This window comes from Salmo trutta, chromosome 1 (assembly GCF_901001165.1).
Source record: "Salmo trutta chromosome 1, fSalTru1.1, whole genome shotgun sequence".
Classification (NCBI taxonomy): Eukaryota; Metazoa; Chordata; class Actinopteri; order Salmoniformes; family Salmonidae; genus Salmo; species Salmo trutta.
The window spans coordinates 19,335,907-19,353,180 of record NC_042957.1 but is presented as its reverse complement, the minus strand read 5'-3'; the positions used below and the strand labels follow the sequence as shown (position 1 = coordinate 19,353,180).

Sequence of the window (17,274 nt, the reverse complement as noted above, 5' to 3'; positions counted from 1 at the left end):
ACAGTAGTCAGGGGACAGTTACAGTAGTCAGGGAACAGGGGACAGTTACAATAGTCAAGGAACAGGGGACAGTTACAGTAGTCAGGGAACAGGGGACAATTACAGTAGTCAGGGAACAGGGGACAGTTACAGTAGTCAGGGAACAGGGGACAGTTACAGTAGTCGGGGAACAGGGGACAGTTACAGTAGTCAGGGAACAAGGGACAGTTACAGTAGTCAGGGAACAGGGAACAGTTACAGTAGTCAGGGGACAGGGGACAGTTACAGTAGTCAGGGGACAGTTACAGTCACACCACTGTGTGTTTAGAAAAGACAGAGGACACAGAATATATAGAAATAAGTATTTCACAGAATACTAGGCTATGGGCCTATATATACAGTATTCAACAGACCTTGTTTTGTGTAGACAGAGTATTGAGTTGGGATGGTGGGGGAGTTGGGGCCAGATCCTAGTCTAATAAAAGGCTTAACTCAGTGAGGTTATAAAGCCCTATTCATTTCCCCTGCACCACAATACACTGGCAGCCATTACAGTACAGAGTACAGACCCCTTACAGATAGCCAGGATGGCAGGCCACTAAGACCAGGGAGGAAGATTGTTGGGGTCTACACACAAATAGTTCTGGTTTGGGTTCAGATACATTATGAGATACAGGCATACAAGCACAGGATAGTGGAATAAGAGACGACTGGGTTTCTGGCATGGACATTATGGAGTTATGTGAGTGGATAGACATGATGTCCTTGGCTAGAGAAAGTGAATGAGAGAGAAACAGGGGAGAGAGAAAGAACAGAGAAAGACACAGAATCTCTACAACAAATCAGGGCACTTTTTTCTGGAACAAACTGGTTTTAAAAACTATCAACATGCAGAGACTGGATTTGCCACGATTGCCAACCCCCCACAATGTACTCCCCTTCAACACAATATTACTGGTCGGGTTCCCTACCCCATGCTCTAACCCCTCTCCCTCTCTCTTTCCCTTCGTCCTCTCCCCTGTTCTCATCCCGTCTCTATTGTCTCTGACTGTGTGCAGCTGGAAATGCCTTTTTATTTGGGGCCGGAGGGCCTTATAAGAGTCCCCTCCATTCCCCCTCCCCTCCTCGCCCCCCCAGAGGTAAGGCTGACCCCCCCAGACCCTGTCATGGGACCCTCAGGTTAGCCTGCTGCCCCCCTACCTAACCGCCCTTGAGGCATTTGCCCTGCCTCAAAGCAGTGGACCGGCCCCCACTAACTCTGCTGCTAACCCCTCCTACTTACCTACCTACTACTTACCTGGAAACCCTTGCTAATCACCTCCTTAACTACAGAACGCTTCTGAGACAATCGCTGGCTGGCTGCTAGTGGGATTCTGCTTATTTCACAGTGATTGTAACCTCCTGGGTTAGCATGCCGCCCTCCCTCCACCTGCTGCCGACTAACAGAGACCCCCTCCCTCCACCTGCTGCCCACTAACACAGACCCTCTCCCTCCACCTGCTGCCCACTAACAGAGACCCCCTCCCTCCACCTGCTGCCCACTAACACAGACCCCCTCCCTCCACCTGCTGCCCACTAACACAGACCCCCTCCCTCCACCTGCTGCCGACTAACAGAGACCCCCTCCCTCCACCTGCTGCCGACTAACAGAGACCCCCTCCCTCCACCTGCTGCCCACTAACACAGACCCCCTTCCTCCACCTGCTGCCCAGTAACACAGACCCCCTCCCTCCACCTGCTGCCCACTAACACAGACCCCCTCCCTCCACCTGCTGCCCACTTCCCACTAACACAGACCTCCTCCCTCCACCTGCTGCCCACTAACACAGACCCCTCCCTCCACCTGTTGCCCACTAACACAGACAACCCTCCCTCCACCTGCTGCCCACTAACACAGACCCCCTCCCTTCACCTGCTGCCCACTAACACAGACCCCCTCCCTCCACCTGCTGCCCACTAACACAGACCCCTCCCTCCACCTGCTGCCCACTAACACAGACCCCCTCCCTCCACCTGCTGCCCACTAACACAGACTACCTCCCTCCACTTGCTGCCCACTACCACAGACCCCCTCCCTCCACCTGCTGCCCACTTCCCACTAACACAGACCCCCTCCCTCCACCTGCTGCCCACTAACACAGACTACCTCCCTCCAGTTGCTGCCCACTAACACAGACCCCCTCCCTCCACCTGCTGCCCACTAACACAGACCCCCTCCCTCCACCTGCTGCCCACTAACACAGACCCCCTCCCTCCACTTGCTGCCCACTAACACAGACCCCTCCATCCACCTGCTGCACACTAACACAGACCCCCTCCCTCCACCTGCTGCCCACTAACACAGACCCCCTCCCTCCACCTGCTGCCTACTTCCCACTAACACAGACCCCCTCCCTCCACCTGTTGCCCACTACCACAGACCCCCTCCCTCCACCTGCTGCCCACTAACACAGACCCCCTCCCTCCACCTGCTGCCTACTTCCCACTAACACAGACCCCCTCCCTCCACCTGCTGCCCACTAACACAGTCCCCCTCCCTCCACCTGCTGCCCACTAACACAGACCCCCTTCCTCCACCTGCTGCCCACTAACACATACCCCCTTCCTCCACCTGCTGCCCACTAACACAGACCCCCTTCCTCCACCTGCTGCCTACTTCCCACTAACACAGACCCCCTCCCTCCACCTGCTGCCCGCTAACGCAGACCCCCTTCCTCCACCTGCTGCCCACTAACACAGACCCCCTCCCTCCACCTGCTGCCCACTAACACAGACCCCCTCCCTCCACCTGCTGCCCACTAACACAGACCCCCTCCCTCCACCTGCTGCCCACTAACACAGACCCCCTACCTCCACCTGCTGCCCACTAACACAGACCCCCTACCTCCACCTGCTGCCCAATAACACAGACCCCCTCCCTCCACCTGCTGCCCACTAACACAGACCCCTTCCTCCACCTGCTGCCCACTAACACAGACCCCTCCCTCCACCTGCTGCCCACTAACACAGACCCCCTCCCTCCACCTGCTGCCCACTAACACAGACCCCTCACTCCACCTGCTGCCCACTAACACAGACCCCCTCCCTCCACCTGCTGCCCACTAACACAGACCCCCTCCCTCCACCTGCTGCCCACTAACACAGACCCCCTCCCTCCACCTGCTGCCCACTACTACAGACCCCCTCCCTCCACCTGCTGCCCACTAACACAGACCCCCTCCCTCCCCCTGCTGCCCACTAACACAGACCCCCTCCCTCCACCTGCTGCCCACTAACACAGACCCCCTCCCTCCACCTGCTGCCCACTAACACAGACCCCCTCCCTCCACCTGCTGCCCACTAACACAGACCCCCTCCCTCCAACTGCTTCCCACTACCACAGACCCCCTCCCTCCACCTGCTGCCCACTAACACAGACCCCCTCTCTCCACCTGCTGCCCACTAACACAGAACCCCTCCCTCCACCTGCGGCCCACTAACACAGACCCCTCCCTCCACCTGCTGCCCACTAAAACAGACCCCTCCCTCCACCTGCTGCCCACTAACACAGACCCCCTCCCTCCACCTGCTGCCCACTAACACAGACCCCCTTCCTCCACCTGCTGCCCACTAACACAGACCCCCTCCCTCCACCTGCTGCCCACTAACGCAGACCCCCTTCCTCCACCTGCTGCCCACTAACACAGACCCCCTCCTTCCACCTGCTGCCCACTAACGCAGACCCCCTTCCTCCACCTGCTGCCCACTAACACAGACCCCCTCCCTCCACCTGCTGCCCACTAACGCAGACACCCTTCCTCCACCTGCTGCCCACTAACACAGACCCCCTCCCTCCACCTGCTGCCCACTAACACAGACCCCCTCCCTCCACCTGCTGCCCACTAACACAGACCCCCTCCCTCCACCTGCTGCCCACTAACACAGACCCCTCCCTCCACCTGCTGCCCACTAACACAGACCCCTCCCTCCACCTGCTGCCCACTAACACAGACCCCCTCCCTCCACCTGCTGCCCACTAACACAGACCCCCTCCCTCCACCTGCTGCCCACTAACACAGACCCCCTCCCTCCACCTGCTGCCCACTAACACAGACCCCCTCCCTCCACCTGCTGCCCACTAACACAGACCCCCTCCCTCCACCTGCTGCCCACTAACACAGACCCCTCCCTCCACCTGCTGCCCACTAACACAGACCCCTTCCCTCCACCTGCTGCCCACTAACACAGAACCCCTCCCTCCACCTGCTGCCCACTAACACAGACCCCCTCCCTCCACCTGCTGCCCACTAACACAGAACCCCTCCCTCTACCTGCTGCCCACTAACACAGACCCCCTCCCTCCACCTGCTGCCCACTAACACAGAACCCCTCCGTCTACCTGCTGCCCACTAACACAGATCCCGTCCCTCCACCTGCTGCCCACTAACACAGACCCCCTCCCTCCACCTGCTGCCCACTAACACAGACCCCCTCCCTCCACCTGCTGCCCACTAACACAGACCCCCTCCCTCCACCTGCTGCCCACTAACACAGACCCCCTCCCTCCACCTGCTGCCCACTAACACAGACCCCCTCCCTCCACCTGCTGCCCACTAACACAGACCCCCTCCCTCCACCTGCTGCCCACTACCACAGACCCCCTCCCTCCACCTGCTGCCCACTAACACAGACCCCCTCCCTCCACCTGCTGCCTACTTCCCACTAACACAGACCCCCTCCCTCCACCTGCTGCCCACTAACACAGTCCCCCTCCCTCCACCTGCTGCCCACTAACACAGACCCCCTCCCTCCACCTGCTGCCCACTAACACAGACCCCCTCCCTCCACCTGCTGCCCACTAACACAGACCCCCTCCCTCCACCTGCTTCCCACTAACACAGACCCCCTCCCTCCACTTGCTGCCCACTAACACAGACCCCCTGCCTCCACCTGCTACCCACTAACACAGACCCCTCCCTCCACTTGCTGCCCACTAACACAGACCCCTCCCTCCACCTGCTGCCCACTAACACAGACCCCCTCCCTCCACTTGCTGCCCACTAACACAGACCCCCTCCCTTCACCTGCTGCCCACTAACACAGACCCCCTCCCTCCACCTGCTGCCCACTAACACAGACCCCCTCCCTCCACCTGCTGCCCACTAACACAGACCCCCTCCCTCCACCTGCTGCCCACTAACACAGACCCCTTCCCTCCACCTGCTGCCCACTAACACAGAACCCCTCCCTCCACCTGCTGCCCACTAACACAGACCCCCTCTCTCCACCTGCTGCCCACTAACACAGAACCCCTCCCTCCACCTGCGGCCCACTAACACAGACCCCTCCCTCCACCTGCTGCCCACTAAAACAGACCCCTCCCTCCACCTGCTGCCCACTAACACAGACCCCCTCCCTCCACCTGCTGCCCACTAACACAGACCCCCTCCCTCCACCTGCTGCCCACTAACACAGACCCCCTCCCTCCACCTGCTGCCCATTAACACAGACCCCCTCTCTCCACCTGCTGCCCACTAACACAGACCCCCTCCCTCCACCTGCTGCCCACTAACACAGACCCCCTCCCTCCACCTGCTGCCCACTAACACAGACCCCTTCCCTCCACCTGCTGCCCACTAACACAGAACCCCTCCCTCCACCTGCTGCCCACTAACACAGACCCCCTCCCTCCACCTGCTGCCCACTAACACAGACCCCCTCCCTCCACCTGCTGCCCACTAACACAGACCCCCTCCCTCCACCTGCTGCCCACTAACACAGACCCCCTCCCTCCACCTGCTGCCCACTAACACAGACCCCCTCCCTCCACCTGCTGCCCACTAACACAGACCCCCTCCCTCCACCTGCTGCCCACTTCACATGTAAGAGGTTCAGTGCTTTAGTTTCTCATTCTTTTACCGTCTACTATGTACTTGGTAATTCGAGTTAGGGGTGAAAGTAAGGTGGTCCGATACGGCGTCCCGGAAAAATAAACCGGTAAAACCTGAGGGGTGAAAGTAAGGTGGTCCGATACGGCGTCCCGGAAAAATAAACCGGTAAAACATGAGCCTATCACAATAATGAAAACAAAATATCAAGAAAACTTTATGTCAGAGGTGTGGAAAAGAGAGAATGGACATGAAAACCGGTGGTAACGCCTACGCTCCAAAATACGATGTGGTTCGGCGACAACACTGACATTTTGCCAAGGCAGAGATGAGTGGCCGAAACCGAGACACGTGGACAGCAGAGGACGCATACATTCTGTCCTAATTACAATCACCAAATGTCATTACACTTTTTGGTGTGTTGTGTACAAGATGCCTCGTTCCATTCACCACTGTTTAGAGGTTGGAAATATGTTGTGAGTGGATGAACATGCGTGGGTAGCCTAGTAAAGGAGCCCTTTGAAGGGATTGTTTGACAGTCAGACGAAGACATCATGACTGGTTGAGTTTATGCCTCAGTAAAAGCTAATACATTTTAAAAGTTAAATCACAAATCTTTACGACTCACAGGATTCTATATGTAGTTCTATGATTAGGCCATCAAATGACATAGAAGGTCCTGTATCGGAATAAATTAATTCTACTTTCACCCCTGATTTGTATACAATCTCCATGATAATGACCAAGTGATGGTTAGGTAACTGTACCAGCTCTCTCCCTCCCACCCCCAGACTCCCAGGCTGGGTTAGGACCTGCATGGGGGAGTAGAGAGAGCAGTGGCGGTGGCATTATGCTGAGTCTGTCACACACACACACACTGTATACACACACATACACTGTATATACACACATACAGCATGTGCTTGCACAGCAAGACACACTCCTGTGTGCCGCTGGCACATTCAGATGTAGGATGACTGCATGGGTTAGTCATACAGGGTCCTGAAATTAGCCACATTTATGACAGTAATTACACATGCAGAGCCCACACACACACTCAAACACGAACACACACACACACACAAACATGAACCCACACACACACACTCAAAGCGACCCACACACTCATCACTCATAACCATTTTAACTGATTAAGGAAAGGCTTGCGAGTACAATAAACCTTCAGTTCCATTCCATCTTCTCTGGTGTGTGTGTGTGTGTGTGTGTGTGTGTGTGTGTGTGTGTGTGTGTGTGTGTGTGTGTGTGTGTGTGTGTGTGTGTGTGTGCGCTTCTCTCCATCCGTGCTTCCTCAGCGTAATGGCCTGTGATTAATCGTGGCTAATCAATATGCATTACAGTTAGGATTCATGATGTTCCCTTCACTTTGCTGTGTGACTACTGACAGCCCTGGGCACCACAGGGACGGCTTGGGGGCGGGGTCAACTACAGCTAGCCAAACACAGGCTGACAACCGCCCAATCCACGTCTCGTCAAATCACTACCCATCGTTCTGTCACACGCCCGCCTGATCACCTGAGCATGTGTCACAGAAACAAATGTTGTGTCTTTGGCATCATTAAAGGTGAAGACTGTTATTTATCAAATCAATTCTCTGTAAATATTATTATGTGATTAAAATAATCATGTAAATTGAATTAACTAGGAAGTCGGGGCACTACGGAAAATCTTCAGATTACAAAGTTATCATTTTCCGAATATAACTCTTCAGATATTTTAATATCTGATCAATTAGTGTTCTAATTAATGAATTATTCTTTACCTCACATCAGTCTCATTCCAAACGTCGTAAATTGATAGTTATCTGCATGAACCCAGCCTAAACTATGAATCATCCATACACCAATTGGCTTAATCATTTATTTACTAACTAACTAAATAATCACAGAAATACATAACAAACAAACAGTAGATATTGGTTACTAACAATGATAGGGAAGATTCCCTAGTGGGCTAAACCGATATGACGGCTTGGTGGACAAAGGGAAGGGGTTGTGGACTGAGAAAGAGCGGGAAATGGATCACTACACACAGTCTATAATGATATTAATTGAAATGCTAATCCTTTGCACATGAACGCTCGCTCATTCGGGAATAATTGCAATCAATATATTTACGGCCATATGTCGTTGTTGTCTTCTCTGTTGGAATCGTTGGTCCGTCTGCGGGAGAGTCAGTTCATCAGAGAGTCTCTGGTTACTCATGGTCGCAGCTCTATCGGCGGCTCCTGATAGTGTCTGTTGTAATGGATACGTCAGGCGTCCATTGTTCTTAGAGTAGATGTTTCGGCGGTTGTCGGTATTTGCATCCCAGGTTTACATAATTTCTAGCTGCAGACTTGTAATTAGTATCAGGATTTGCTCTTATTTTGTAGGGATCGATAGTCTCAGAGTTTAACCATTTCCAGCCGTGTAGCCAATGCTCCACGTTGCATAGTTTTCTAGTTTTGGTAGTCAAACCTGTGCCACCTCAGGTGACACCGAGGTATTCGTGGTCTGAAGAGGATTTCCTCAGGAGGGTTTTTTATTCGTAACAATAAAAAAGGGCGGTTCCATGATGCCAGATCATGTCTGTGTTCACGGGGGCGTGGCCGCTGGCTAGTGAAACTTTACCGGGAATTCAATTCTCTCAAATTAAAAATTTTAACATCACATTACATCATTTCCCAAATAGTTTCATCTTTACTCATTCATTTTATACAAGAATTAGATGCAAACCCCATAATTGAGAAGTGTACACATTCAGAGATATAGTTATGTGTGTTTCCTGTCCATAATGAGACCACCAAATGAAACACACTCAACATAACTGTCCCTTAAGTGTCCACGGACCCTTCCCACACTCTCAAAGGTGGACATATTGTTTCAAACTCCCATTTTGGGGATTTAGGAGTTTGGCCAAGTGAAATCCCTTGTTCGCTCTGTGATCTCTCTCTCTGCATGACCAGGGGGAGAGAGTCTCTGCCAGGAATTTATGGCCTGAGATAACAGAACCTGGGTGTAGGAGAGAGTGAGAGAGGGGGAAGCCACGATCTACACCCAGAAAGAGCCACGTCATGACACAAACTAACAACACAACACGTGTTATCTACATGAGTTAGATTAGAGCTATACTAACAGGAATGTTGATTGATCAAACAATCGACCAAACAATATTTTTCACTTGATTGGCTTGATGTTGGTTTAGACTTGGGAGAGGGTTATGTATGTTTTGATAGGTCTCTGAATGGGGGGTTCTGTAGGGTTATATAGTAGGGAATAGATTGAGAGGAGATGTGTGTGTGTGTGTGTGTGTGTGTGTGTGTGTGTGTGTGTGTGTGTGTGTGTGTGTGTGTGTGTGTGTGTGTGTGTGTGTGTGTGTGTGTGTGTGTGTGTGTGTGTGTAGAGTACGCTATGGGTCGATATGTACTGTGGTCATTCTGTATAATCAGTGATTTATGCTCACCTCATCTTTCCCCACCCCACTGACCCATATCGACCAGTGTGTGTGTGTGTGTGTGTGTGTGTGTGTGTGTGTGTGTGTGTGTGTGTGTGTTATTAATGGTCACATACAGTCAGACTTACAGCTGCTAAGTCTCAGCTCCAGATATTTTACTGAACGTTTATCTAACAACTATCTCACAACAGTTATTCTTTTTCAATGCGTTTTAATGTTTCAGTGCTACATAAATTTGTCATTGTGCTCGTGTGTAGGATGTTTAAGCTAGGTGTTACATTAAGATTGTATAACAATAAATTAGCCTACTTAGCATAATTATTTGAGGCCAATGCTTTGCTGCCTCTTAACGAAAGTGTTTGACCAAATTGCTGAGATTTCTGCTGCATAGCAACAGTCTAGGAACACCAACTGTCTTTCTGTGTCTTGGATGTTGCCTGTAAGCTAGCTAGGTGGTTTTGTTTTAGATGGACTGTGAATGATGACTCCCTCTTGTCCTTTTGCCGCTTGCTTTGTGCTTCCTTCTGGCGCTAACCGTGTTGTGCCAAACACTCTGTCATGTTTTGTTACTGTGTGTTCTTGTCAGGCTGCACTGTGTTGTGAGTGGCGTGCTTTGTGCTTTTTGTGTGTTCAAATAAGCTCTTTTCTTTTATGACGATTTCTTTGTCTTTGTATGTCTGAACAGCTCTGTTGTCTTTGAGTGAGTGTTTGTTTGGAGCTGTGCGTGTGTGTGTGTGTGTGCGTGTTGTGTGCCCTCCAGTCCACTGTTTATTTGGTTTGTAAGTGGCACATGTACTATGTTAAATTGTATGATTTGCGCTCTGCCCCTGTGTGTGACTACTGTCAGTCCAGCTGTGTGTGACTACTGTCAGTCCAGCTGTGTGTGACTACTGTCAGTCCAGCTGTGTGTGACTACTGTCAGTCCAGCTGTGTGTGACTACTGTCAGTCCAGCTGTGTGTGACTACTGTCAGTCCAGCTGTGTGTGACTACTGTCAGTCCAGCTGTGTGTGACTACTGTCAGTCCAGCTGTGTGACTACTGTCAGTCCAGCTGTGTTTGACTACTGTCAGTCCAGCTGTGTGTGACTACTGTCAGTCCAACTGTGTGTGACTACTGTCAGTCCAACTGTGTGTGACTACTGTCAGTCCAGCTGTGTGTGACTACTGTCAGTCCAACTGTGTAATGTCATTTTGTGTTGAAGAGTTTTGCTTCCTCATCTGATTCACTGTTCTGCTGCTGTCCTGTTGTTGCCGCTGTCAGCAGCCAGCTGTGTTGTGTTCTACTGCTCTGTGTAGTGTTCATTTGTTCCCTCTGGTGCTTCTCTTGTCCTTTTGTTCTTGTAGTTGCAGGACCCCCACATGTATGATCAGGTCTATAGGTACTTAGACCTCCCAGGACAGGTATGTGATCTCATTCTAACCATGTGTCTTTTTACAGCTCGTAGTCCCTAGGACAATATTTAGACATGTTATAATGCATTATGAAGACCTAATGTCACATTCCCACTGCTGTAGGTATGGGAACTAAGAATTCTGTTTCTGTGTATTTTCTGTGTATTTTGTGTATTTTGGCAAAAATTATTTAATTAGTAAAGTACAGTTCAATTCGTTCTACTATTATTTGGACATGATCTTTCTTTTAACTTTGGTGTAGGGTAGACACCATTTTTTTGTAGTACTATACATGTAACATGCCCTGTAATATCCAGCTCATTCAACTAAAATGTCAGCTACAGCTTTCCTTGTTCCCAGACTTCACATAGCAGTGTGGTTTTCCACCTACACTAAGTTCTGCCTTACACTTGTTCTGTCTTGTGTGCCACCTTCTTTGTGTCCCGTTTATATATGTGTAGACTGAGCATCCTACTCTGTGTCTATGTAAATATTCCATATGGCTTAGTATACAATGAAAATGAGAGAGTCACTATGACAACAGCTACTGTGCAAAACCAAGAGCAGAGATAAGTTTTGCTTATGAGGCTTTATGGGATTGTGTTTGTTTTTTTGTTTTACTATCCTTGTTGGGACCAGAAGTCCTCACAAGGATAGTAAAACAAGAAACATTCAGACAAGTGGGGACATTCCTTTATTTTTACATTTTATTTAAATAGTCAAGTCAGTTAAGAACACATTCTTATTTACAATGACAGCCTACCCCAGCCAAACCTGGGCCAATTGTGCGGTTGTGATACAGCCTGGAATCGAACCAGGGTCTGTAGTGACCCCTCTAGCACTGAGATGCAGTGTCTTAGACCGCTGCGCCACTCCGGAGCCGGTCCCCACAAGGAAAAAGGCTATTTTAGGTTTAAGGGTTAGGTTTAGTCTTAGGGTTACAATTAGGGTTAGGAGTTAGGAGTTAGGTTTAGGGTTAAAGTTAGGAGTTAAGGTTAGGTTAAGGGGAAAATTAGATTTTGAATGGGAATAAATGTTTTGGTCTCCACAAGGATAGTAAAACAAATGTGTGTGTGCGTGCATGCGTGCGTGCGTGCGTGCGCACCACACTGTGTTAGTCCCGATCCAATCAATGTGAAGACAGGAGTGTACCAGCTGTTGACTCTCTCTATTAAATCTTTCTTCTTTCTGTTGCCTCCTGTCTTTGCACTCAGTTCTGCTCTCTGTCTCTCTTTAAATGTTAAATAAAAAGATAGCTCTTCCCTCTACTTGTGATCAAAGCAGTCATGACTGGTTAAATGTGTGTGAAGGGAACTTCAATGAAGTGCTGTGTTTGTCTGTTAGTTCTGTACAGATGAAAATTCTAGTCTCTCTCTCTTTGTCTGTCTCTGTCTCTTGCCTCTTTCCTCTCTTCGCTCCTCCAACCCCCTCCCTCTCCTCTCTCTCCTCCCACCTTCCTCCCTCTATCCCCTCGTTCTCCAGGTTAGGGGAAACGACCGTACTCTGGAGACTGAGAAGATCCCGCGGGCGCCTCACGACCGGAAGAAGGAGTGGCAGAAACTGGCGCTCGGGGCGGAGCTAGCTGAGGACGACCCTGAAGGGGCCCTGAAGCACAGAGAGGCTAACGGCTCCGCTCCCTACCACGACAGGTCTGGGTGAGTGTGTGCGTGTTTGCGCATCCTTGTTTCTCTGTATATGGAGCATTGGGGAATGCTATTAAACGCCAATGCTACTCTATATGGAGAATGTGTGTCACGTCCCAATTCCCTGTCTCCCTTATTTTTTTACATTTTATTTAAGCTTTATTTAACCAGGAAAAGAAGAGAAGGCAGTCTTGCCTAATACTATGAATGTCCTGGGGACTTTAAGTAGCAACTCCTAGCAGACCAGGTATGGTAACTGCTGGTGGTGAAGGAGACCAGACTACAGAGGTAAAGAGGGAGATTACCCAAAAGGGCTTTGTAGATGAACACATACAAATGTATCTTTCTGAGCATATAAAGTGAGGTCCAACCTACCATTTGGTACAATGTGCAATGGTGGGTGAGTGACTTGGCATTTGTGTAACAAATATATCAAACACTATCTATCAATCAATCAATCAATCAAATGTATTTATAAAGCCCTTTTTATATCAGCCAATGTCACAAAGGGCTATACAGAAACCCAGCCTAAAACCCCAAACAACAAACAATGCAGATGTAGAAGCACGGTGGCTAAGAAAAACTCCCTAAAAAGGCAGGAACCAGGCTATGAGGAGTGGCCAGTCCTCTTCTGGCTGTGCCGGGTGGAGATTATAACAGTACATGGCCAAGATGTTCAAATGTTCATAGTTGACCAGCAGGGTCAAATAATAATAATCACAGTGGTTGTAGAGGGTGCAACAGGTCAGCACTTCAGGAGTAAATGTCAGTTGGCTTTTCATAGCCAATCATTTAGAGTTAGAGACAGCAGGTCCGGGACAAGGTAGCACGTCCAGTGAACAGGTCAGGGTGCCATAGCCACAGGCAGAACAGTTGAAACTGGAGCAGCAGCATGACCAGGTGGACTGAGGACAGCAAGGAGTCATCAGGCCAGATAGTCCTGAGGTGTGGTCCTAGGGCTTAGGTCCTCCGAGAGAAGAGAAAATAGAAAGAAAGAAAGAAAGAAAGAAAGAAAGAAAGAGAATTAGAGGGAGCATACTTATATTCACACAGGACACCAGGTAAGACAGGAGAAATACTCCGGATATAACAGACTGACCTTAGCCCCCCGACACAAACTATTGCAGCATAATTACTGGAGGCTGAGACAGGAAATGTGACACGAAGTGGGCAGGATATAACCCCGCCCACTTTGCCAATGCACAGCCGTCACACCACTAGAGGGATATCTTCAAACCACCAACTTATTACCCTGAGACAAGGTTGAGTATAGCCCACGAAGATCTCCCCCACGGCACGAAACCGAGGGGGGCGCCAAACCCGGACAGGAAGATCACGTCAGTGACTCAACCCACTCAAGTGATGCACCCCTCCTAGGGACTCCATGTGTAACACTCTAACGCTTCCCCATTCTCTATATCAAACACTACCCTGCCATGTGTAGCACTCTGGGGTGGAAGGTAGCCTAGTGGTTAGAGCGTTGGACTAGTAACCAAAAGGTTGCAAGATCGAATCCCAGAGTTGACAAGGTAAAAATCTGTCTTTCTGCCCCTGAACAAGGCAGTTAACCCACTGTTCCTAGGCCGTCCAGGCTGTGTAAGGGCTATTTGACCAAGAAGGAGAGTGATGGAGTGCTGCATCAAATGACCTGGCCTCCACAATCACCCGACCTCAACCCAATTGAGATGGTTTGGGATGAGTTGGGCCACAGATTAAAGGAAAAGCAGCCAACAAGTACTCCACATACGTGGGAACTCCTTCGAGACTGTTGGAAAAGCATTCCAGGTGAAGCTGGTTGAGAGAATGCCAAGAGTGTGCAAAGCTGTCTACATGATTCCATATGTGTTATTTCCTAGTTTTGATGTCTTCACTATTATTCTACAATGTAGAAAATAGTAAAAATAAAGAAAAAACCTTGATTGAGTAGGTGTGTCCAAACTTTTGACTGGTCCTGTATATGGAGGGGATCTGTAACACTAACGCTCCCCCTCTCTTTCAGAGCTCCTAGTTACCTGGATGGGATGGACGGGCCATTCTCCCTAGCAGCGCTGCCCTACAGCCAGATGAATGAGCTGCTGAACCGCCCTGGGGACAGAATGTACACACGACCCCATGACCCCCCACCACCACCCCCTATGCACCATCTGGGAGACATCAAACCCCCCTCCATGATCAGGTGGGTATCACACACACACACACACACACACACACACACACACACACACACACACACACACACACACACACACATAGAGACACACACACACATAGAGACACACACATAGAGGCACACACACACACAGAGGCACACACACACACACAGAGGCACACACACACAGAGGCACACACACACACACAGAGGCATACACACACAGAGGCACACACACACACACACAGAGGCACACACACGCAGAGGCACACACACACAGAGGCACACACACACACACACAAGGGGCAGCAGGTAGCCTAGTGGTTAGAGCGTTGGACTAGTAACCAAAAGGTTGCAAGATTGAATCCCCGAGCTGACAAGGTAAAAATCTGTCGTTCTGCCCCTGAACAAGGCAGTTAACCCACTGTTCCCCGGTAGGCCGTCATTGTAAATAAGAATTTGTTCCTAATTGTCTTGCCTTTTTTTTTTAAAAGCACGCGAGACACAAACAAGAAAATGTGTTGCCTCATGTGAGTGTCTCCACCCCACCTTTCTGGTTTTGTGACTTTGAGAATGCCTTTCACTCCAAGTGGATACAACTCTCTTCTTCCTGTTTCCTGTTCAGTTGTTTTCTCTACTCTGTTGTTCTCTTCTATTCATGGGTTGCATGTTTCCTCACAATATTGTTTTGAACATTTGTTTTGGACTGATGAAGCACTGATGAAGATTTCATCAAAAGCGCATTACAGTTGCTTGGAAATACAATGACATTCAAAAGGAGGCAAATAAATAGTAGGAAAACCTTTTGTCATAATTTTGATGTCACCAGATTGACTTTAGATGCAGTATAACGTTAGCTAGTTAGCTAAGATTGAGGGGAGGAGGTAACAATACTTTGTATGAAGTGCCTACATTATTACACATATTATGCGTTAATTGTGGAAATAAATTGAAGAGGTGACAGTGAAGAGGAGACTCCGGGATGCTGGCCTACTAGGCAGAGTTGCAAAGAAAAAGCCATATCTCAGACTGTCCAATAAAAATAAAAGATTAAGATGGGCAAAAGAACACAGACACTGGACAGAGGAACTCTGCCTAGAAGTTGCCTCTTCACTGTTGATGTTGAGACTGGTGTTTTGAGGGTACTATTTCATGAAGCTGCCAGTTGAGGACTTGTGAGGCGTCTGTTTCTCAAACTAGACACTCTACTGTACTTGTCCTCTTGCTCAGTTGTGCACCGGGGCCTCCCACTCCTCTTTCTATTCTGGTTAGAACCAGTTTGCGCTGTTCTGTGAAAGAAGTAGTACACAGCATTGTACCAGAACTTCAGTTTCTTGGAAATTTCTTGCATGGAATAGCCTTCATTTCTCTGAACAAGAATAGACTGTCGAGATTCAGAAGAAAGTACTTTGTTTCTGGCCATTTTGAGCCTCTAATCGAACCCACAAATGCTGATGCTCCAGATACTCAACTAGTCTAAAGAAGGCCAGTTTTATTGCTTCTTCAATCAGAACAACAGTTTTCAGCTATGCTAACATAATTGCAAAAGGATTTTCTAATGATCAATTAGCCTTTTAAAATGATAAACTTGGATTAGCTAACAACGTGTCATTGGAACACAGGAGTGATGGTTGCTGATAATGGGCCTCTGTACGTCTATGTAGATATTCCATAAAAAATCTGCGTTTCCAGCTACAATAGTAATTTACAACATTACCAATGTCTTCACTGTATTTCTGATCAATTCAATGTTATTTTACTGGACAAAAAAATAGCTTTTCTTTCAAAAACAAGGACCTTTCTAAGTGACCGCAAACTTTTGAACGGTTGTGTAGATTTCGTAATATGATAGGTGAGGGCATTGGAAATGCTTTTGGCTGTTAATCTGCTTCTGTTCTGTAGGTGGCACTGTGTACTCTTTTTAAAGGATGGGTCCCAATCTTTCAATGGCCCTAGGATCCAGGGGGACAGGGGTGGTCTGCCAGTCACTGGGACGACAACCTAACTTGGGATGGGGGGAGGTTTTAGCGAGTGGAATAGTGAAGAACTATTGGAGGTTTACTCAGTAGCAGTGCCAATTCTGTATCATGGTCCAGTTATATAGACACTCAGTCATCACGGTACTTATTAATGGTAAGTTTACAAACATATATTATGATAAATAGAATTTAAACTTGTATCTCGTTATGGTCAATTTTCAGCAAAATGAATCTATTTTGCTGAAAAGAGTTCATATTAACAAAGGAAATACAGGGATTAATAGTACAGATAGATGAAAATAAAAACTGTACCGTAGTGACACAGAGTAAGTTAGAGGAAAAGCAAAAATATAAAGTGTAATATATTATAAAAAATAAAGCAAACTGGATGAAATATGGGGAGAGGTGCACCCAATTATTTTTTAATTTTCAACATAGAAATGTTACCAAAAATGATTTACTGAAACTTGTTACAAATGACAGAGTCACCCACGATTCACCAGCCTTGTTTCAGTCTCCTCCATCTCCACTAACCAACGTTTATTGTAAGGATTTTTTTCTATTGATAATGTCAAATTAACATCTGTACAGAAAGACTCAGGTGAAGGCCAAATTACAGAGGAGGAACTTCTTGATGCAATTATAGCCTTTAAGCTCGAGAACTCCAGGACTGGATGGCATACCAGTTGAGGTATACCAAACCTTTATGATGTGCTCAGAGGATCGTTATTACTGTAGCATAAATTAACTAGGCAAGTCAGTTAAGAACAAATTCTTATTTTCAATGACGGCCTATCGGGGAACAGTGGGTTA

The 17,274-nt window shown here is 48.8% G+C and overlaps 1 protein-coding gene across 1 annotated transcript in view; it reads left to right on the top strand.

The window, feature by feature from the left end:
- The window catches only part of LOC115177424 (wiskott-Aldrich syndrome protein family member 1), a 132,696-nt gene that overhangs the window by 108,521 nt on the left and 6,901 nt on the right, over positions 1-17,274 (top strand). The window contains exons 6-8 of the mRNA XM_029738214.1: positions 10,643-10,699; positions 12,173-12,345; positions 14,333-14,509. Coding sequence (XP_029594074.1) covers positions 10,643-10,699; positions 12,173-12,345; positions 14,333-14,509 — 407 coding nt within the window. The remainder of the gene's footprint in view (positions 1-10,642; positions 10,700-12,172; positions 12,346-14,332; positions 14,510-17,274) is intronic.